A 24,973-nucleotide genomic window follows, 5' to 3' on the forward strand; every position below is an offset into this window, starting at 1 on the left:
GATGATCTATGCATAAGAGCTAAATTGAAAAAAAAACAAACTAAAAACAAAACTTTTTACAAGTTTTTTTCATAAATGCGCATAATAATACTTGGATAAGTATGTTTCAGCTTGAACAGGGGTGGTATAATAAAATTGTGGGGTCTGCGTTTGCGCCTGGCTTCCATCGAATATAAATATACCCCCAAAATTTAACGGACTTTTGATATCTAACCGTGTAAGTATATTTTGATAATTATGTTTCAGTTTGAAGAAATATGATATAATAAAATTATGAGGTCTGCGTTCGCACATGACCTCCATAGAATGGAAATATGTCACAAAGTTTAACAAGGTTTTTTAATATAGATCCTCATAAGAATATTGTGATAAGCGTGTTTCAGTTTGAACAGGTGTGACATAATAAAATTGTGGCATTCATCAGGCTTTCATAGAATGTTTTTAATTTTTCTTTCCTAAAATATAATTTAAGAAAAAGAAGTTGTTTATGAGTAATGTGGAAACCAATTTAAGTGACCGAAATAGGATTTTATCAATATTAAAATAATTTATGATAAAAATGAAAGGGCTAAACTATTTGATATTATTTTTTGTCTGCGTATTTGTGTCCTCTTTAAATAACTGGGTTTTTTTTTTAATATCAAAGTTATTAAAGGCGTTTCGTTTAACTCTTCCATTTTTATGATAAATTATTAAAATCTTTGTTAAATCCTATTTCAGTCACCTAAATTGGTTTTGCCAATACTCCCAAACAAATTATTTTACTTAAACTATATTTAAAAAAAAAATTATATTTTAGATGGAGATTCAATTTATTATTAAATAAATGAAAGAATTAAATAATTATGTAGATAGAGTATGCCTAAGTAGAACACAGTCGATTTTATCAAGTATAAATGAAGATTGTAAGAGGCAAGAATTACCTCAGTCGAAAAGGATTTCTTCTCCTCTGAGTGATGAGAAAAGAGCAGATACTAAATTTTTAATTATTCATTAAAAAAAAAAAAAAAAAAAAAATTCCATGATAGATACACTTGGGATTATTTATTAACACATTTTATTTACAAACATTTTTAATGATTTCTTAAAAATGTTGAACACAAAGAAATGGAATTTCTTTACTTTTTGCGTATATTTTTATAGTTTGATTGATCGAATTAGAATTTATTTTTTAACTAAAAATAATTTAAAAATAGAAAAAAAAAATTGGTTATAGTCCTTTCATCACATCTTATTTGACCCCAAATCAGTTTGGAAATACCACAAAACATGTTTCATGCATGGATTTTTATGCGAACCATTTAATGATCAGAGATAATTCCTTCAATCATCTTCACAGAAGAAATCATCTTCGATCAGTTTGCAATTGATAGGTTTGCAAAAGTTGAAGCAGAAAAACTTTTATACATAAAAACTCATTGAAACAAGCTAAGAGTAGATTCCCACACGCATCTCAAACATGCTAAACTACTGACTGACAAACAATATGGATTTAGACAAGCCCGTTTCACAGCAGACATCCTAACTGTGATCTCTGAACGTATATACCATTCACTGGACAACGCGGGGGAGGGCAGAGCGGTAGCTCTAGATATATCTAAGGCTTTTGACAGGGTATGGCATGAGGGTCTCCTCAGTAAAATCAGATCATACGGTATCACTGGTAGAATACTTAACATAATTAAATCCTGGGCTGTCTCTACCGTGCTAGAAAACTACTAACACCCGAAAGTATCCTGTACCTCTATAAGGCCACCATTCGCCCATGTATGGAGTATTGCTGCCACATCTGGGCTGGTGCATCTGCTACTAGTCTCTCGCTCCTTGACAAGGTTCAAAAGAGAGTCGCAAACCTGATAGGCCCTGAACTGGCATCTAAGCTTCAGCCTCTGTCCCATTGACGAAATGTTGCATCCCTCTGCCTTTTCTACAAGTATTTTAGTGGTGAATGCTCTGACGAACTGCAATCACTTGTGCCCCCACGACGTGTGCACCCTCGACAAACCCGACAGGCTGCTAAATCCCACCCCCACACTGTAGAGATCCCTAGATGTAAAAGATCTTTTTACTCCAATAGTTTCTTCCCCAGAACCGCTAGACTCTGGAATTCCATTCCAGGTCCCTGCTTCCCCAACAGTACTGACGTGCAGAAGTTCAAGTGTAACGTGAACCGACACCTTGCTGCCCAAATCCCTACATAGTACCCCAGTAGTTGTTGCCCCTGATAGTAGCCCCCTACACCAAAGTGGCAATTTGCCTTGTTTGGGGTGAAAATGTAATAAAAAACGATATAGGTCAGATATGCATATTACTATCTAGCTTCGCAGTTAGTTTACGATATATGCCTGAAAGGATCTAAGATGCAATGAATTATGGGAGAAATTATGAAAAACTATCACATTCACTTCAAATCCAAAGTGGAAGGAAATTCAAGATTAACTTCTCCCTGGACAAACATATATCAATCGGCAAGATCTATTGGCCAGAGTGTTTCGCCTGAAGATAATCAAAGTGACGAATCTGTTAAACAAATCAGAAATCTTTGGTCAACTACGACAATGCTACATTCACACGATTGAGTGGCAAAAAAAAAAAAAGGCTTACCTCATGCGCGTATATTATTGTGGCTTACCAGAAAAATCAACTCCAATCAAATTGCTTCCATTATATCAGCTGAGTAACCTGATATACAAACTTATCCAACCTTTAGAAAAATTCATCTTGCATTGTTGATGGCCAATGTACAAAAAAGATATCCTTAAAACTATCCACTTGCAACTCAGTTTAGTGAAGATAGCATGGGAGAAGATCACCTGAAGATAGTGACTTTAAAACTATGGTTAGTTGACAACTCTATATAATATTTCTAAATTGAATACTTAAAATAATTTTATTACAATTTCTATTACAAATTTAGAGCTAATTTTAAAATAAATAACTATGGTTAGTTGACAACAGGTGGATTATACCTTATTCTGCCTTACTTTCAAAGACATGCAATGCTCACATAAATGTTTAATCTTGCAATTCTGTTAAATCTATCAAATATGTTCGCAAATACATAAATAAAGGATCTGATGCCGCCATGTTTTCCTTACAAAAAATGTTAGTGATGACGTTACTCGATATGAACTTGGTAATATATATTATTTATTCAAAAGGAATGAACGTTTAAGAAGTCATTTCATTTGCATATTACATGAAAAAAAATTAATTTTAAAATTAGCTCTAAATTTGTAATAGAAATTGTAATAAAATTATTTTAAGTATTCGATTTAGAAATATTATATAGAGTTGATTTATTTTTTAACTTAATTTATTTTTAATTATAAGTATAACTAACATCAGCTGCGTTTAAAAATGGAAATAAGTTTTCATTTAACATATGATTAATTCCCTTTAAGCCATGAAATTTTATTCCCTGAAATAATGAAAGGAAGATGATTATGTTTTATTCTTTCAAAAATGAAAAATATGGTCAACTTTCAGGAAAATCGTAACAACTTAGGATATTTGGTGTATTTTGTATAGTATGTAGAGGACTAGGATATATAAATCCTAATCCCGTTACAAAAGAAAATAATGAAACGAATGGAATGAAGGAAACAAAAACTCAATTGCTGGATAAAATAAACATGTCGGTTATTTACTGCTGAAGAATGAATGTTTTAGGTGTAACACATGTTCATGTCCGCGCGGGTGTCACCATCGTTTGTTGCGGGACTTGTAGTATAGAAGGAAAAGGAAATGTGTGTTCATCTCACATTCGGGTCACTATTGTTTGTTCGCGTGTGGCAAGAAAAGTGAGTAATGTAGTGGAACGAGAAATGGCCGTCCGGCATGTAGAAAGAGAAAGAGAGAGAGGTTAACATCAGTTAAGCTGCGCGCCATGTTAGCAGTCAGCTACGTGGAGGTGTTCTCAGGCACAAATTGTAGATAGAGAGAAAGAGAGTCAATCCAGGTTATGGAGATAGAAAGCGTATAAAGTGTACGTACTGTCTGTTAGCTTTTGCCCCACATAGTAGCAGGTGGCGTGAGGCGCGCGCACCAAAACGGCGGCGGCTGGTCCAAGAACCACTCAGCTCGGAAGGCGAGTTGGAAAAGGAGGAAGCAGCGTATTGCTCTTGCTTTTATAGTTGTTTCCGGTGGTCTTTTGCGCATGTGTGGATTTCCTTTGAAGGGGAAGTTACATTGCCCATGTGCGCGTACATTAGCGTGTGTGTGTATACACGTGAATGTAAATGTATGTACGCGAACGTGAATGTATGTACGTGTGTGTACATGTGCGCGTTTATATATGCCAAGAAATATGGCTTGAGATGTGAACGCGTGTTTTTGTGTGAGACTAGGAAAGGCTCGCACAAGTATGTGACTAAGCCCTCCGCCCAACAATGTTTTTTTTTTTTTTTTTTTTACCTGGCAACGCCGGGTATATAAAGCTAGTATATATATATATATATATATATATATATATATATATATATATATATATATATATATATATATATATATACTCGTAGGCTGCCCGGCATTGCTCGGTCATAAGATACGCAAAAATATGATATCTTAATTCATGCAGATTACATATTTATTATTATAGAGACAATTCTCTATCGATTATTATATTGAACCTAATATATAGTAGTGAGATCAAAGCTAAAAAAAAATATAGATATGATTTGGGTGCCATCAGCTAGAATTGAAACCAAAACATACAACTTTCCACCATCATTCTTTAGCCTCTGAGCCATGCCCATACGTTTGTGTGTGTGTGTGTGTGTGTGTGTGTGTATATATATATATATATATATATATATATATATATATATATATATATATATATATTATACGGCACAATCACATTGACACACCGGTTCTCACCAGATGACCGAAGTTAAGCAGCGTTGAGCCTGGCTAGTACCAGATGGGTGACCATTTAGGAAGGCTAGGCGCTGTGTGTATCATGCCGAGTCGTAGAAATTTCCAAGTTGGTATCTGGAGGCGCATTAATTCACTGGAAGCGATGCACCCCCAGTCTTAGTTAAGACATGCATCTAGGAGAAGGTAACTCTGATGTAAAAACCTGCGTTGCACTGTATCCTTTGTCTTGTGGAAGTAATCTGCACCGACATAGTTTAACAGTGTGGTCGGTTCTACACAAAGCCTTCACCACTGAACAAATCATCTGTGTGGATTTCCGAACAACTTATTTGTGGCGAAACATCATATGTCGAAATCTATGGGAGAGTCCATCATATACATATTTACCTGTCATCGTCTTTTTAAAAGATGGAATCACCCGCTCGGATTATCGAAGACAAGGTGCAAGCAATGTTCAGAGTTAGTTATATACTAGTAGGGCTACGCTGGTCTACTGGATGCCTCACACTGAAAGCTTTATATCAAGCAAACCAAAAAGGTAGGAAACATCCATAGAAAGCCAGTTGAAAGTTTAGCTGTTAATGAGATGGCTCTCTTCCTCCCTGCAACCCTCATCTTTCCTTTTTCCACCTCACCAAGAATAAGTTGTTGTAATCACCACCATTTCTCGGTCAACACTTTTCTGTCACCCATTCTAACTTCTCCACTTCAAAAGACTTTATCAGAAGTGAAAACTTTAGATGATAATAGCAACAACGAAAGGGGGTTCCCGACTTTGCCTTTTATATCTTCTATTTCCCTCCTCCTCAGACTTCATGCCACCAGCCGTATCCATAATCTGATTCTCTGACAGCCACCCCTCACCCACCCTCTTATGTCAATTTATATTTAAACTTTTGCCTCTTCATTCTTTGTATTTCCGGCTAGCCGTCTTAACTTTGTGGTAGGTCTTTATCTGTTCTTCTTTTTCATCTCATTTCTATAAATCTTTTAAAATACTGAAGATGTGTTAGGTTTTGATAGGCTGAGAGGATCATATGATATCCTGCGGGGGTGGGGGAGGGGAAGAGGAAGAGTTAATCATAATCATCATCATCATCATCATCATCATCATCATCATCATAATCATCGGTTTAACGTTTGTTTTACATGCTAACACGTACTGTACAATTTTTAGAAATTGACTTCCTAATTAACTTCCGGCCAGGTCTTAACGACATAATCACACCGGTTCTCATTAGTTCACCAAAGTTAAGCAACGTTGAGCCTGATCAGTATCAAATGGGTGACCAATCTGAGAATACCAGGCATTGTATGTAGGAGAACATAGACACCACCTTGCAAGAGCTGCAAAAAACCTGACAGAGATATGCATGTGCTTGTGAATTTCATAATCCCATTAAACTTTCTCCTTCAGAGAAAGCTGGTTCAACCCGCCTAGGGTGAGTGTCGTTTCACTACAGTATGGTTAGGTCTTTATCACTCTTTCTCTCAAATCCATCCTTAGCACTTCTTCCAATGTTTTCCTTGGTGTTCCCTAATCAACTGACCTTGTTAACTCAACTGTTCTACATCTATTTTACCCAATAAATCTCATCTATTCTTTTCATTTCACCAAACGAATAAAGTCTTGAGTTTTGCACACGCCCTATGCTGCCCAGATTTAATTTTCCCCTGAAATTATCAGATCTAAGTCTGTGTTTAAGATTCGCAATACTCATCTATCATATCCTTTCTCTCCATGCTACACATATCCTCAACCCTCACTAGCCAGACCTAACTTCCATACATCATCACACTGCACACACATGCCTGATAGACTATTAACATGGTCGAGCTAGTAACGCTTCCCTTGTTTGTAATGGTTGAAGGATGGATTTGAAAGAAAGAGGGACAAATAAAGACCTGTGCAGAGATATTTTTTAAATTAAAAGCAATCCAACAAATGGCCAGATGTAAAACAAATGTTAAACCGATAATGATTCTAGTGAATTAAAAAAAAAAAAAGAAGCCAAGTCACGTTTTCTTTAGTAAAAATTTTATTCACTAAAAGTGAATTATTCTAATTCCTATTCATTCGACGGCGAATTTCTGTTTGATCTCTTCTTTGCTATAGAAAGTGTTTCGATTTGGATGTCACTAATTATCTTCAGTTTTCTACACGTCTTATTATCTAGATCAGGGGTCTCCAAATTATGGCCTGCAAGCCAGATCCGGCCCACCAAAGTCTTTAATCCGGCCCGCAGAGTTATTATAAAAAATGTAAGAAATATTGAAGAAAGATTTAAAAAATGTAAATGCGTGAAAATAGTGTGACCATTTTTCTTTTTGTTCAGAAAATCTTTAAAAGAATGAAGTTTTGAAGAACCAGTTTCACTAAAAAGCAAAGCTAATAAGCAAAACCGTATAAAACACGTTTAGGTCATTTTTTTTTTCATTATTTTGGCTCGCATAGTTCTAGAAGGTCAGCAATGTGCCCCTTGTTAGAAAAGTTTGGAGACCTTTGATCTAGTAGCCTTTCGCCTCCCCTTTCATTCGATGACCAATCAAAGTCTGTAAGTGCTGGTCTCTCGTCATATTCACACCTTCCCTTGTACTACTTTACCACTTAATATTTTGATTTACGATTCATATATAGGTTTTTCTGTAAGGTCTGACGAGGCTGTTGGATCATAAACACTGATGAATTCACTGATTGATATAATAATTAGGTGATTGATTTTGCATTACGAAACAGATACTGTCAAGAATTGTATAAGTCAACTGAATTAAAGGAATAAATTATAAGATGGTCAGCATCATGAATTTTGGAATATGACTTTTTGTCATTTATTCTCTATATTGCTCTTCATTGAGCTTCTTAAATAAGTATTGATATATATTATAAGAAAATATATTTCTACAGAAATATTACTTTTTGTCATATTCTTTCTCTCTCTCTCTCTCTCTCTCTATATATATATATATATATATATATATATATATATATTCCTCTTTTTTTACATACACTCATTCTATCTCATTCTTACTTCCTCTCTTACACCCTTTCTTACATTCATACTCTGTCTCTCTCTCTATCACACACATACACACTCAACTGCACCCTTTTCTCACTTGTAATGACTATTTCTTGCAATTACATCCCTGCAATTCGTTTTCCATATGTCTCCACTCTCAGGCATTTTCCTACCGTGCATCTTAGTTGGGGTAGTGACAAGATAATGGCCATTACATAACTCACTCAAATTATTTTGACTTTGTTTCGCTTTGCTGCATTTCTTGACTTCGTGTTGCAGGAATGCTGCTGCCTACCGCTCCTAAAAATGGCAGATATATCCACTACACCAGCGCCATCGGTGAAACGACCTCGATCAGACAATGGTGGCATCTCTAGCCTACCATACAGCACTCTGTGTTGATTGTTTATTATGCGAACAGGTTTTCTTAGGATATCACATGACTCTAAATAAGAAATCTTTTGATGTTGATATAGCCGAACGCTCGCTCCCTCCTCCTCCTCCCCCTCCTCCCACCTCTCCTTCTGTACACGGTGTTGGTGGCTTTCCTTCCATCCTTTCTTCTATATTAACTATGACTTGTTTTCATTCCTCACTCAATCAATGTGATCTTTGATTCAGAAAAGAATATTTGGCAACCAGTTTTTACTAGTTTACTTTTTAATCATGTTCACCCCAAACAAGACATTTCGCCACTTGGACGAAAGGGGCTACTATTTGTGACCATGTCTACGTAAGGCATGCTTGACTAAATATCTTGAATGATTGATGTTTATGAAAAAGATATATATATATATATATATATATATATATAATTACTTCCACAGGCAAACCCCGTCGCAGATCACAAGAGCCAAGAAAGCCAACAAACCGGATATCCAAGACTCAAGTTTCGCCCTCATTTGGGCTCATCAGTTAGACATATCCGGATTCGGGATTTGAAACCCAAGCCTCTTGCATGCTAGGCGAGTACTCTACCAACTGAGAAAAGGTAGAGTGCTCGTCTAGCATGCAAGAGGCTCGAGTTTCAAATCCTGAGTCCGGATGTGTCTAACTGATGAGCCCAAATGAGGGTAAAACTCGAGTCTTGGACTTCCGGTTTGTTGGCTTTCTTGGCTCTTGTGATCTGCAACAGGATTTGGCTGTGGAAGTAATTATATATATTCTCTAACACTTTCTGAACATTAAATATATATATATATTTTTTTTTTCAGTTCATGCTTTATGTGAGGAGATGAGTGAGATGTCTGTTCACATTACATTTAAATTTTTGCATGAAGTATTGAATCATAGTAGGAAATTATTGCAAGATGAATGAAAATGCTGCAATCAGTATATCTTTCATTCTTTCTCGTTCACCACTTAAAAGAAATGGAAACGAGTTCACTTTATAAAAATAACTTTATATACATATATGTTTTCCATGTTAATAGGCAGAGAGAGAGATGGATGGATGTTATGACGATTTTATGCCTCCATCATCTATTCCACAGCAATAAGAGCTGCGAAAACCTTGTTTACATCTTCAATTCGGACCACATCTGCCGTGCTTGCATCCCATTTTCGTGTTCTTACATGAAAATTCCTTGCAAACACCTGCTGAGATTTTTTTTTTTTTTCAAATGCAGAAATATCAACTTTAAAAGCCGTTTGCATCGTCATTTATTTCTTCATCTTTAACTCTCTTTTAACTGCCTGCTTTTAGACTAAGATTAAAATGTAGTATCTGTTCTGATACTGCACTTCATCTTTTCTGTCCTCGATTAATGAAAGGAAAATCCTTTTAAACTAAGGCAAATTTTATTTTTGTGCCCGTTGGTCAGTTGAATTTTCCCCACATTAAAAACTTTGTCTCTAACTTTGCCCTCATGGGGGAGGCAGGTAACTAGGGACTCTCCTTAAACCCTACTCAGTTTCCTACATCACCCACCTTTTGAGTCAGACAAGGTTTGGTTAAAAGGTATACCATATTTTTAACAGTAATTGAATTTATTTAAGTCTGTTCGTATATTCACTTGAAGAAGGCCAAAATAGTAGGAATACTACAGGAAGAGTTAGAAAAACAATCCAAATATTAATCCAGATATTACTTAGAAAAGATGTATATATATAAAAAAAGACATTATTTATATTTATTTGCAAACTGTTATCCTCATTTTCAAATATACAATAAATATACAGATTACTAAACTCAAAGGGTTCCAATAAAATAATATATCCATTATTATACGCATACCTTTTAAGAAACCTCTCCATGCACGGATTGCAATGGCTAATAGCTGATAGTCCGTCATTCAAACTCCTCAGTGTAACATTCATGGGTAACATGACTTGAAACAAACACAAAGAAGATACTACGAAGTCTGCTCCAAAGGAAATGGGCTCATTTTACCAGACAAAAAAAAAAAAAAATACCAAAAAAACTCCCGGTATCTGTATCTCTCCAAAACCACCATTTGTCTATGCATGGAATATCGTGGCCACATCTGGGCTGCACTACCCAATAGTCTCTTAGACAAGGTAAAAAAAAAGCCCACTAATCTAATAAACCCCACTAATCTAATAGGTGATGTGTTGTCTGCCAAACTCCAGCCTTTGTCCCATTACTGCAAGGTTACCATTTTGCTTGTTTTATAAGGTTGACAAGAAAGTTCTTGCAGTTTTTAACTTTTAAATTCAGATGAACATATTGATAAGCACCATCAGAATTGACACACTTTCACCAACACAAAGCAAGTGTGTTTATGCCAACAACGTAAAAATCTTGTGTTCTGGTGGCGATGAAGTTGCTGAAGGCATTTTTGATATTGTTTAAGTTTCTCATGCAGAAAATTGTCGAGATGCTTACAAAAGTGGGAGTTGGTAGGTGAGAGGTCTGGACAGTATGGTTGATGAGGCAGAGTTTCGTAGCCCAATTCATTCAACTTCTGCAGGACCTGGTCTGGCATTGTTGTGGAGAAGAATCAAGTCTTTATGTTGACTTTTGCTGGGTGTTGTTGTGAAGTTTGTGATGCATTTCATCCATTTATTGACAGTACGTCTCTGCCGTTATGGTTTCGCTCGCATTCAAAAAACTGTAATGGATGAGACTGGTCGCAGACACCAAACAGTCTTCATGACCTTCTTTTGGTGCAACTCTGGCTTCGGGAAATGTCGTGGAGCTTCGTCGGCATCTAACAACTGAATTGAGCATTGCCGGTTGTCCTATCACTGCAATGTTAGCCTTCTGCTTGTTTTATAAGCATTCCAATGAAATCTTCAACAAAATTCCACCCCTTCAGATATTGTAAGTTTTTCTACTCTAATAGTTTCTTGCTGTCAAACTGCTTTTGAATTCCCCACTTCCTGTTTCCCAATTTAAATGTAACGTGAACAAACATCTCGATGAACAACTCTCCAAATCACAGTAGTCATTACATTCTATTTGCAGTGTGCCTGTTTGACGTGAATTGCAGTAAAAACCAAATTAAAGACAAACATTCTTTTCTTATTAATGGATGATTCAACTTTCAACTAAATTGTGTTCAATGTCAATAATTGCATCAAGTCGTAGGATTAATGGTACAAGTGTGTGTGTGTATATATATATATACATATATACACACACACAGTGGCGCCCAAAAAAAGTCCACTCTTGTCAGTTTTCAAAAACCACAAATTTAAGTTGAATTGAATGTAACTGTTTAAACAACCTATATCTCACGTGATTCGCCTTTTATTCCTCTGTTCATATTTGACTTTTAATTGAAGTATCTTAGTGTTCATATCAATTTAAAAAAATTAACTTCAAATCGAGAACCAGGATAATTATATGTTCTAGATATATCATTTTTCATTAATGATTATATATATATATATATATATACACACACACTCCAGTCTATGCAAATAAAGATTTGCCCAAAACGGTGCAGGATCTAAACCCAGTAGAATGCCTATAGTTTGAAGTAATATTTTGTTTCTTATTTGAAAATAACTTTCTTTAATAAGATGATTTTAAAATATTTTTTAAATACCTTTGAAAAAACTAGTTTTACTGTTTTTATTTTTACACCAGACAGCTTATATATATATATATATTATATATATATATATGTCAAACAACCTCAGAATATGAATTTGTTTTGCGTGAATCATGCATAATGGAGAACAATTTATCTCTTTCTCCCCTCTACCTCTCTCTCTCTTTCTCTATGTCTCTCTCACTCTTTTTTCTTTTATTTTTTTCCTTTTCTCTCCCTCTCTTTCTTCCACCCTGTTTTTCCTCCATCTTTTTCTCTTTCATTGTCTCTTTTTACTTTCTCTTTATCTTTCTCTCCATCTTTATTTTTATCTCTCAATCTTTCTCTTTTTTGATTTCTTCTTCTTCTCCTTTCTCTTTCTTTCTGCTCTTTCTCTTTCTCCCTTCTTTCCCCTCTCTTTCTCGCTCTCTTCTCTTCTCTCCCACCTCTCCATCTTTCTTTTTTCTTTTTTTCTCTCCCCTTCTTTCTACCTCACCCCCTCTTTCTTACTTCCCCCCCACCTTCTTTTTCTCTTTTTCCTCCTCCTTTCTCTCCTCGCCTCCTAGAAGCAAGTCATTATCTTACAGGTGTATGCTATATGCCAAATGACAGACACATATCTTATCACACGTGTTATTTAAATTTTTTTTTTTAATTCTATAACCAACTTGTATATAATCCATTATAACTTCAAAGTCCGGTCTACCCTACTATATCAATCATAACAGGTGGTAAGGTATCTGGATTCATACCATTCCCAAGAGTATTAGTAAGATGACTCAACAGCTCCAGCAGAAATTGAAACTGGCATGTCAAGCTAACATCTCACTCCAATAACCATTACACGACTTTCGATTCCATTTAGACACACATACTTTTTCCGCCTACTTTGTTTTAACCCATCAAACATCATCTTGTAGTCGTCTTCATTACAACAGTCTGTTTTGGGTGCAGACTCAGTCCCCACCCGTAATGAAGTTAATAACTGCAGCGAGCAGGTGTGTGTGTGTGTGTGTGTGTGTGTGTGTGTGTATCTATATCAGTATACATTACTTATACATTGTGGTATTTGGTTGCTATGCCAACCATCATAATATTTACCTTTTTCTTCATCAGGCCTCTTCACTGTTTCTCTTCTGAAATTCCCCCCCCCCCAACTCACAAATTCTTGCTTTGTCAAAAATAGCCTTATTTCGTTTTGGTTTTCTCTTTAACATGGCAGGTTATAGCAGAGAAAGGTGGGTTTAAGTTTCCGCTGAAAATGGCCCCGCCCGAATGACTATCTTGTCTGCTTTTGGAATAACTGGTTCAATCCTGTACTTTGTCTCCAAATTTTGTTTTCTCAGAAAGGATTCTTGAAATCGCTTTGTTCTCTCTCCTCAAGATGGGTTATATATGTGGAACATGATAGTTTGTTGTGAGAATAGTTTGTTTTGACTTGGTATCCCCATTATGTGAATGTTTCTGGGAGGACTATTACATTCTGGCATGCTATGACCAGCTCCTCAAAGGGATAAATGATAGTTGCATTATCTTCGATGAAGGAGTGAAACTGTCGCTAGGTTTGATGAATCTATGGTCATTAATTCTTTCCAGAGAATTATTTATCTGGGTTTGGACCATCAGCTGAAATTGAGCACTTGTCTAAAAGGAGTGAACAACTTTTTTAAAATAAAAATATAAAATCTATTTATTCATTTCGGAGGAATATATAAAACTCAAGAATCGGCTAAGCTAGCTTGTACAACCGATTTAAAATCGCAACTGCAAAATCTCTCGTTGTGGCAAAAACGAGAGAGAGAACATGGCATGGAAGAACAGGGATCATTTGGTTTAGCCTTCCTGAATGTTCAACAGTACCTTTGAGCCCTCAACTTTATAAAACTCAATTAGAATCAAATTTGATTGATGACACTCTTTTTATCATCAAGCTGTCTTTACCATACTTCAATAAAGCCTTTTAGGTTCTACACATAAAAGTCAGGCACAAGACATCCCCTTTAATTTTAGAGAAGTCCAGCTTCCACAAGAGGGCGCTTACCATCGTGCTAGATACGTAATGCAAAAAAGATCCCATGTTGCTTTTCAGATCTGAACGACTATTCTTAAGAATCGTCGATTCAATTTATTTTTTTATTTTGCTTTGATTTTTGTCTGATCATCAAAGTTAAGTGGATCGATTTTAGTAAGCATTCAGAAGGGTGACCACTTGCTGAGATGAAGTACTCAAAGTTAAAAAGAAAACAGGAAATCTATTGTAAAGAAAAGGTACACAACGTTTTAACATCATTAGTAGACATTCTTCTCACGGAAAACCTTTATTGTTTCCTTTTATCCAAAAAAAAAAAAAAAAGAAAAGAATCTGTTCCAAGAATATTTCGAACTGAAATATTGTTTCGCTTAAAGAAACGAAAATAAAAGTTAATATTCAGTATTACGAATCTTTTTTTTTTTTTTTTTTTTTTAATATTTTTGTATTTCATGGCCAAAGTTATAGGAATGAAACCTACATTTAAGCACTTAATAATTTTGATGGATTATAAAAGAAAATCCTTCTAAAATAAATGTACTTATGCACGATTATCCCACCATTATTCTACTTTGTGGGGGCGGGGGTTCTATATAAGGGATTAGAGGAACAATAAGTGGAAGGGGTATGTATTTGTGTGTCTGGAAATGTACTGCTTTACATATATATATATACTAGCAGGGCTACCCGGCGTTGCTCGGGACCGTATAAACAATGAAAAAACAAAAGCAGATATTGAACATATGTTTTATTCTTAGGGGAGAGGAATCTTTCATCTCAAGTTTTAGCGTTACAAACAAACATTTGTCTTTTATATATAATGACAGGTTTTTTTGGGGCCCCCCTCGAAGATAACTGATCCGTTGACCAACTTCTAGTGGTCCGTTTGACGTGAAATTTCGATATTTGTCATCCGGGTGATGGGGCTTCGATATGATACCAAATTTGTCAAGTTTAGTTCCGTCTTTCAAAAGTTTTAGCGTTACAAACAAACATACATACACACAGACGTTTGGCTTTTATATATATAGACTAGCAGGGCTACCCGGCGTTGCTCGGGACCGTATAAACAATGAAAAAACAAAAGCAGATATTGAACATATGTTTTATTCTTAGGGGAGAGGAATCTTTCATCTCAAGTTTTAGCGTTACAAACAAACATTTGTCTTTTATATATAATGACAGGTTTTTTTGGGGCCCCCCTCGAAGATAACTGATTAGTTGACCAACTTCTAGTGGTCCGTTTGACGTGAAATTTCGATATTTGTCATCCGGGTGATGGGGCTTCGATATGATACCAAATTTGTCAAGTTTGGTTCCGTCTTTCAAAAGTTTTAGCGTTACAAACAAACATACATACACACAGACGTTTGGCTTTTATATATATAGACTAGCAGGGCTACCCGGCATTGCTCGGGACCGTATAAACAATGAAAAAACAAAAGCAGATATTGAACATATGTTTTATTCTTAGGGGAGAGGAATCTTTCATGTCAAGTTTTAGCGTTACAAACAAACATTTGTCTTTTATATATATAGATTCGCAGGGCTACCCGGCGTTGCTCGGGACCGTATAAACAATGAAAAAACAAAAGCAGATATTGAACATATTTTTTATTCTTAGGGGAGAGGAATCTTTCATCTCAAGTTTTAGCGTTACAAACAAACATTTGTCTTTTATATATATAGATAATGACAGGTTTTTTTGGGGCCCCCCTCGAAGATAACTGATCAGTTGACCAACTTCTAGTGGTCCGTTTGACGTAAAATTTCGATATTTGTCATCCGGGTGATGGGGCTTCGATATGATACCAAATTTGTCAAGTTTGGTTCCGTCTTTCAAAAGTTTTAGCGTTACAAACAAACATACATACATACACACAGACGTTTGGCTTTTATATATATAGATGGTGATTTAAAGGTTATGAGGGTTTTTTTTGAAGCATGAAAACGATGTTACTTTTTGTATTTAATATTTTTATTGTTATTTTTTTATGTTTCAAACGGACCTCCGCTCTTGATCACAAAAAAGTATCGAAATAAAAAAGAAAGCTGTTGAAAAAACTGGAAAATTGTAGTATGGACAGCGTTCATTCCTAGCAATCGTATGTGTATACATACATATATATATAAGTGTTGGGACGATGGATCAGAATCAGAAAAATCGGAGCTTTTTGGAGTATTGAAATCGGAAAAATTTGAACCTACTTTCCGATGCCAAAACCAATTCCTTAAATTATCTTTTTTATTTGATTTTTTTCACTGCTTGTAGTAATAATAAAATAATAAATATTTATTGATTTAAATTTCCAGTATGACTAAAATCTCTAGATCACCCCCCCCCACAAGTGTGTTTTTTTATGTTTGAGAAAATATAAGCACATTTAAGATGTGTTTTTACAATAATCGGGACAAAATAACACTTTTATAGTTAAATATTTAGAGATTAATTAAGAATCGGACTCGGAATCTGTAATTGTATCGGAATCAGGAAAAATATTGGAATCGTCCCATCACTAATATATATACACACCAAGTTTTCAAGAGTGATAACTCATGAATTTAACCAGGTTATGAAGAGTGCTCAATAAAATAAGAAATGAGAGGGAGAGGGTAATGCATTGAAACTTTGGAAGGAGAGAAATAGGAAGACTACAGTGATTTATGTGAAAGAGGAGAAAGATTGCTGATATTAAAAAATGGAGATAGGTGGATACTGCATTTGCCATGATAGAGTGTGATGTATGTGTTCAATTCCTCTCTCTCTCTCTCTCTCTCTATATATATATATATATATATATATATATATATCGTCGGCATGCATTCGTGTCCAAATATCATAGTTCCCAAGTCCAATACAGAAAAGAAGCAGAAGAGAAAGTTTTGAGTTTTGTAGAAATTTTAGTCATTATCGGAATGGTGAGTCCTTTTGTGGCTGGAAAAACACTTAAGGCTCTGAATAGTCGGGGGAATTGGTCACATGTATTATGGGGGGGGGTCATAGGGCCCTTTGTTGCCGTTTGGTTATTAGATTAGCTCTTCTATTTTCTTTGAATTCGCTTGTACCTACTTTGACTCTGTTCCTTCATTCATGTCTGTTGTTCGATGAGGCTTCAAAGATGTTTGGATCTATATTGGCCTCACCTAGAGATTTCTTCAGCTGGTCTTTGAATCTAAGTAACGGGTAGCCTCGGGGTCGATTTCCTGCATTTAGTTGACTGAAAAACAGTTGTTTCGGCAGTCTAGTGTCCTCCATGCGAGCCACATGGCCAGACCATCTCAGTTGGTGTTTCATGATCAAGGCCTCGATGCTGCTGACATTAGCTCTCTCAAGGACAGTTATGTTGGACACATAATCATGCCACTAAATGCTCATGATGATCCGCAGTTTTTTCTGGTGGAACTGTTTGAGTTTTTCTAAGGTTTTGACTGTAGATGGTCCAGGTCTTGCATGCATATAATAGGGTGGAGATAACTATGGCGTTGTATACCATCACCTTTGTCTGGGTGGTTAAATCCTTGTTCTTGAAGATCCTGATGGACAGTCTTCCAAAAGTGGTGTGGCCTGTCTGTAGTCGGTTTTCGATTTCTTTTGAGCAGTTATCTTAAGTGGAAAGGATGCTGCCCAAGTTTAAAAAGTGCTCAATGCATTCTATGGTGGTGCCATCTATGGTGATGTTGAAGTCTAGCACAGCTTCCCCTGGCAATGGTTGGGCCAGTATTTTGATCTTGTTAGGCCAAAACAAGAGTATGTGGTGTGAAAATTGTCCATGAACTTCTGAAGTTTATCTGGTGATTGAGCCACAGTGGTGTTATCGTCTGTGCATTGCAGTTCCAGTATTGGTAATTCGTCTTGATTTTAATCTGGTCAGTTTGAAAATTCTTCCATCAAACCTGAACTTGATATCTACCCCGGGGTTGTTTTGGGGGATTTTGAATATTATGGCTGTTAGATAGAGGGAGAACAGTGTCGATGCCAGCACACAGCCCTGTTTAAGCCTACAGGTGATCGAGAAGGACTCTAGCAGGTTGCTTTGGTGGATCACTTTAGCTGACATTTTGTCGTGCATGGCTTTGATCATGTCCACAAATGGACTTCAAATCAATCTAGGACTGACTACATTGCTGTTCTTAGAACACTGTCATATGCTTTCTTAAGGTTGCAGAATGTTAGGAATATGAGGTTTTTGTTCTTTAGATTTTCCCTGCAATTGGCGGGCACAGAAAATCATCCTAATGATTCCTCTGGGTGGGTGGAAACCACACTGGGATTCAGGTAGGATATCTTTGGCTACATCCTATAGTTGGTTTAAAAGTATACTGGCCAGAATCTTCCCTGCTATTGATTGTAGCAAAATCCCTCTATAATTCCCACGTTCTCTTCTATCTCCTTTTTTGAAGATGGTGACAGGGAGAGCATCTTTCCAGTCACTGGGGAGCTTTTTTCCTCCCATGCTTTTAATATGAGTGAGTGGAGGTGTGTCTACACAGGGAGACCCCCTTGTGTGAAGAGCTCTGTAGGGATGTTGTCGGGTCTGGCAGCTTTCCCTTTACGCATTTGTTTTAATGCTACACTAAACACTCCAGAGGTTGGCAGAAGAGACATGCATAGGTGGGGTAGATGCTGTGGCACATTCCTGGGAAAGTCCTAATGCTCTGTGGAGTCTCTATTGAGTAGGGTGTTGAAGTGTTCAACTCATCTGTTCTGTATTTCGATTTCTTCTGTCAGGATGGTGTTGGTTGCTGGCATGAGAGTCCCTGCAGCAGAGCGTTTTGGTCCAAAGATTTTCTTAGTACTTGCAAAAAAGTTTCTAAGGTCCCTTCTGTCTGTGAAGCTTTGGCAGTTTGTTGCCATCACTTGTTTTGTATCTCCCGAGGCCTCGATTGACACAAACTCCTTGTTAGAGTATACTTAGCTCTTTTTCTGTGGTTATTTGGATCTTGTTCATAGGCTATTTGAGCTTTCCTTTTTTTTCATCGATGAGAGACTTTATTATATCATCGTTTTCGTCAAATCAATCCTGGTGTTTTCCGCTTTGATAGCCAAGTATTATCCTTGCAGCCTCATTGATGGCATTTCAGATGTTGGTCTATTCCACATCGAGTGATGGACTTGAGGCTGGCAGGTTCTGTTGGACCGCTGTTCAGACAGCATGTGACGTTTCTTGATCTTTAAGTTCGTCCGTGTCATATTTCTGTCAAATTTTATTTTGTTGGTTGTTACTTGGCTTCTTTTTTTATTATTTTTTATTTATAGGTGGATATGTGGACACTGTGTTTGCCATGGTAAGGTATGATGTATGTGTTCAACTCTCCCATATATATATATATATATATATATATATATATATATGCACACACACACACACACACACACGTTATTCAATTCTTACGGATTCCACCTTCTTTCCCACTCCCACAGTCAGATGCCATGACCATAAAGTTTTCAGGCGTTCCAGAAATGTTTCTTCTATACGACTGGAGTATTTATTTCTTTTGATGAGAAAAATACAAATTTTCGAAACTTTGTATAAGTTAGATATGTGTATATGTTTACATATTTCTATGTATAGGATTCATTCCTAAATTAATTAATCGATCATTATGAAATATGAGATCCTCGGTATAAGGTGGGTAATTTGGGCTATATTTAGCTCGATTTAATTATCTATAAATATAAAAGCGAAAATGTATGTATGTATGTATGTGTGTTCGCCTTTTCTGTGTGTCTACAAAAGGCTTCTTTCAGAGAAGCGGTTGGTCGGTTCACAACTTTTTAAAACTTTTTATATCACATATAAATCGTAATATCTCACAGTTAACAACGAAGCTCGTCTGTCTATTTAATTTGCTCGATTTCGGGAAGATAAATATTCAACATTTGTCGCTCGCCGCATGTGGGTTAGTCTTTTTCCTATAACATCTTGGGGGTGAGGAAAAAAAGCGTTCAGCAGTAAATGAATACTATCCCGCAGTCAAACTTGACCCCATTAACTCATTAAAACGAGCACCTGCTAAATCCAAGTAATTAAATAAATTAAAACGTGTTTCCGTAAGCATGTCGCAGTGGGGCAATGGTTAACGTCGCACATTTTTTTTTCACAACTTTGCCTCAACGGTTCGGGTTCGACCCTCATACTTACTTTTTTTTTACCCCCCCCCCTCCAAACACCTGGGCAACGCCGGGTACCCCTCACTAGTCTATAATATAAAGGGCAAAAATCTGTTTAAATGTATGTATGTTTGTATGTCTGCTTTAAACTTTTGACAGAGGTGACGGATTTTCACAAAATCAGTATCGTTTTGAAACTCGACTCTTTCGACGACAAATATCGAAAACTTGGCTTAAAACATTAATTCCTTCACCCTCAACTGGGAACTTTTCTACAGGGAAGGGTAGCAAAAATCGTTCCTTCATGACAATTTAGCCAAACACACATGCGTATAAAACGTTCTTTCTTGAATTAGTTTAAATATTAAAAACAACGACCTAACTTTTCTTGCGCGATCATAGACTAGTCGTTATAGTAGCAGCGTTGCTATCTTAAGGTTGCACTTCGAGTCTAGATATCAGATATTTTTTTTATTAAGTTTTAATATTGAAACGGATGTTTATGCCATTTTTACGTTCTTTTTTTTTTTTTTAATTTTTTCATCACGTTCGCAGCTATTTTTGTTTCTGTTTTTCCGATTTTTTAAAGAAGTTTTAACATTTAAACAGGGTTATTTCTTTTTTTTTTTTGTTTGCTTGTTCCTTATTTTGCATCACGTTCGCTGTTTTTTTTTTTCCGATTTAAAAAAAAATTATAATATTTAAACAGGGTTATTACGTTCTCTTATTCTTTATTTTCCATTTTGTTTTGATTTACCACCACCACCACACACACCTCCCCACACCCGGGCAATGCTGGGTACCCCCGCTAGTATCCAAATAGAGGGCAATGAGAAAATGAAAGTTCTTTGTGAAAATTCATATAACTCTGGTTTTTGCGAAATTTTAGCAACACATATTTGACATCAATTAATAAATATTCTCCTTAATTTTGGATTATTTTAAAGGTTTTTCATGAGAACAACTTTCAATTTGAAAATTTCTTTGAATTTCAATCGTTTAAGACATTTTAAAAATCGTACACATTTTCTAGAATCAAAATCATTTAATGGATTTTGATTCAAATCGAAATAAGGATTAGAAACATAAGGTTTAATATCATATCTTAATTTTAATCTTCACAAGGGGTAATAAGAGTGGTGCAGTCATTCGCTCTTTTTAGCTCGTGATGAGAAATGAGGCAGAAAATTCTAATGAAATAAGTTCTTTTTCCCTTGTAATGATTTTAGCTTCTAATGGATTGCCATAATACACGCTTGGCTAAATTTCTTGACTGATTTGATTTGAACATGTTTATGAGAAAGATCTTTTTTCAGTTTATGCTTTGGTGCTTAATGCAAATGAGTGGTGACAGTAAGCTTTAAGTATTATATAATGACTATATAACTTGTGTATATATAAATATGTTTATGTATATACATGTATGTTGTGTAGCGGCTCCTGTCGTCTAGTGAATCATGTGTATGCATATATATATATATATATATATATATATATATATATATATATATATACTGTTCTCTTTTCTTGTGTGTATAAATGTTTATCGAGCAGGTAACTGAGTTTGTGCGGATGTATACACATATTAAAATACGGTTCAAAACCAGGACAGTAACATAACAAGGGACTGATCTTATAACAGCTTTTTTCTGGGGATAAGTCAGGCAAAAGGGAAACACACCTTCTTCCACTGGTTAGTCTGAAGGAAAACCATACGCAAAGTCATCTTTATAGCATGTCACTTTTGTATGTCTTACAATTTTTATCAGTTTCCATGGACCTCCATCTGTCTGTTTTCAAAAACCATTTGTTTTTATGATTGCACTTATTATCCCTTTGTTTAACAATGACATTTCCATCTTTCGTCATAGTTCAGAATCTGGGCTGGTTTCTCTCACTTGCTCTTTTCCAGGAACCTGGCATCGTTCGGGAGTTTTGTTACTTCAATTCTGATTCTTGTTTTTTCCAGCCGGTTCCACTATTCAACATCATATTTCATCTTCAACTCGATTCTTTTTTTCTTTTTGGATGAGTCATCACTAGGGCTATGACAACAGCATATTCTTTTCATTGTTTTGACTCTCGAGTATATATCTGACACAGTTAATCAACCGAGAACCACATCACTTTATATAAATATCATATAAAATATCAACGAGAGTCAAAACAATGAAAAGAATATGCTGTTGTCATAGCTCTAGTCATCACGTACCAAGGCCAAAATCCACTTGAGGATATGAGTTAAGATTTTCAGTTGGATGATGAAAAATACTATGAGAGGATTGAAAACGAATGAAATGGACAATATTTGATTAACTAAAAAGACTGCTTGACAAGTATTTATTGACATTGGACTTGAAGACAGCGATGTCGTTGTCTGAAGGGAAGCAATCTCATGGTAATGTGTTGCACAGATGGGAAGTTTTTAGAAAGAAACTCTGTTCATGGAAATTCTATTTGAATGTATCTGAAAGAGATGTTGCAAGAATAACATCCAAGATGAGAGCAGTAGTTGGAATAATCCAAATAGTCCTTTTCGATTATACTCTTCCAGACGTTTCCGGAAATAAGAGTGAATGGAGTTGAGATCTGGTGATGAAAAAATCCGGAAACGACTGATGGGGAATCGTCTCTCACAGGAGAACCAGGGTTGTCCGGGGATAACAAATATGCAGATGCATGACCTTATATAAATACATATTCATATGTAGTTTTCCCCTTCATCTCGTAGATTCCAGGGTTTCTGAGCACTTCAATGGACCTGGCAGCAATAGGCCACTTGACATTCACAACAAACTCTCTGATTCTGACCAAATAAGATTTAAAATCATGTTTTTTCCCCCTTTCCACTTCCACTTCATATTTATTGCATCTTAAGAGAAAGTGACCGGTCTAAATTTTTGTTCTTTTTTCGTTAATACATGTGGCCTTTAAATCGATTTGTTTGTATTGTGTATTCTATGTTTCTGTCCTATTTTAAAAGCCAATGTCATATATTGCATTCTCTTTCGTTTTCATCAGTGCAAGTTTGGCACAAGGCTCTCTGGGAGATGCTTTATATGAACCGACAACTGGCAGTCAATTTTAATTTGATTGTAATCAAATAAATGTAGCTTTTTTGTTTACCTTCAAACAAGATGTTTTGCCATTTGAACGTAAGAAGATATTATTATCTAAACTATTAGAGTAACAGTGAAGGGGTGGGATTTTGCTGCTTGTTGAGTTAGTCGGGAGTATGTACGTTGTGGGGGTGGAAGTCATATGAGTTCATCAGAGCATATTCCATTAAAGTACTTATAGAACAGACACAGGGATATGACATTGCGGTGATGGGACAGAGGTTGGAACTTTGCAGACAGTGCAGCACCTATTAGATTTAATACTTTTTTGGACTCTGCCTTTTCCTTTCTTTATTTCTCACTCTCTTTTTTTTCTCGCTCTTTCACCACTCTTTCTCTCTGATTTACAAAAATAATAATTAATTTCTTTACTTTTTCCTTTTTTTGGTTGCAGGAAAGCCAAACCCGTTCGAAGACCTGGTGATAACATTGACTTCAATGTGCTTTTGAAGCATTTTCTGGAAGTTCAGGCCAAACACCGTGAAATGAGGAAGGAACGTCGTTATATGGTGACTTTATGAAGTTGGCAAAAGGACCAATCATTAAAAAGAAGAAAAACATGCAGCGGCACCGGTATTTCTCATTGGATAAAATCGAAGCAGAAAGGAAAAGATTTTTTTTTTACATGACCTCATATTTCAGATCTACTTTTCATGACAAGAATTTTTTTTTCCTTTTATCAAAAACAAAAAAAACGAAAACACGCGTGATAAACAATTAAGAAAACAAAAAAAACACGTGTGATAAAGAATTATGGAAAAAAATTTACCTATGGAAAAACTTTTGCATATTTTCTGGTAGGTCTCTCTCTCTCTCTGATGGCTAATTCAGATGCGAAATATATAATATCAGCATAGATATGATAAGCAATTTTTCTCTTACATAGTTATGTGTAATTCAGTGTCTTAGGAGAAATAACCAGAGTGCTCAATTATTTGAACAAAAGCATAAACATTTTTATTATTTTGATTAACACTATTCATTAGTTAGATATTCCTTCGGCTTAAAAGAAACTCAGGAATTTGTTACATTTAGTATCTCTAGTCCTGCAGCTGATGTCGATGATTTGATAATTGTTTGTTAAGTTATCCATCTACATTGATTATATATATATATATATTAGTGTTAGGACGATTCCAATATTTTTCCCGATTCCGATACAATTACCGATTCCGATTCTTTATTAATCTCTAAATATTTAACTTTATAGTTGTATTTTTTCTCCGATTACCATAAAAACACACACGTTAAATGTGCAAATATTTTCCTAAACATAAAAATATACTTGTGAGGGACGATCTATCGATTTTAGTTTTACTGGTGATTTAAAATCAATAAATATTTATTATTTTATTATTATTGCTGGAAGATTTAGCTTTAAAGACAATTAAAAGAATTGTTTTGACATCGGAAAATCAGTACAATTTTTTCCGATTCCGATACCCTCAAATATTCTGATTTTTTCGATTCCCGATTTTGATCCGATTAATCGTCCCAACACTAATATATATATACTTTTTTGTGATCAAGAGCGTGGGACATCTTGAAATATAAAAACTAAAATATTAAATACAAAAAAGTAACATTGTTTTCATGTTTCAAAAACCTCATAACCTTGAAATCACCATTCAAGAAGCATACATAGTAATAACATTTGGAAATGTTTGTCAAGTTATTAAAATAATTAATCAATGAAAAAATATACACATAAAAAAAGTATATATATAAATTGTGGAAAACCAGTTAGATAGAAATAGATTAATCTCTGATGATGAATCCCAAAAGATTGGAATGTACTCGGATTACATCGGCCA

The 24,973-nt window shown here is 35.5% G+C and overlaps 1 protein-coding gene across 1 annotated transcript in view; it reads left to right on the forward strand.

Annotated features, from left to right (window-relative positions):
- The window catches only part of LOC145246583 (protein VAC14 homolog), a 470,245-nt gene extending 446,348 nt beyond the window's left edge, over positions 1-23,897 (forward strand). Inside the window, exon 17 of the mRNA XM_080108197.1 lies at positions 23,554-23,897. Within this exon, the coding sequence (XP_079964323.1) occupies positions 23,554-23,680 (127 nt within the window). The 3' untranslated portion in view covers positions 23,681-23,897. The remainder of the gene's footprint in view (positions 1-23,553) is intronic.
- Positions 23,898-24,973: the final 1,076 nt, after the last annotated feature.

Source organism: Euprymna scolopes, chromosome 24 (genome assembly GCF_053919585.1).
Source record: "Euprymna scolopes isolate OS-2025 chromosome 24, ASM5391958v1, whole genome shotgun sequence".
Lineage (NCBI taxonomy): Eukaryota > Metazoa > Mollusca > Cephalopoda > Sepiida > Sepiolidae > Euprymna > Euprymna scolopes.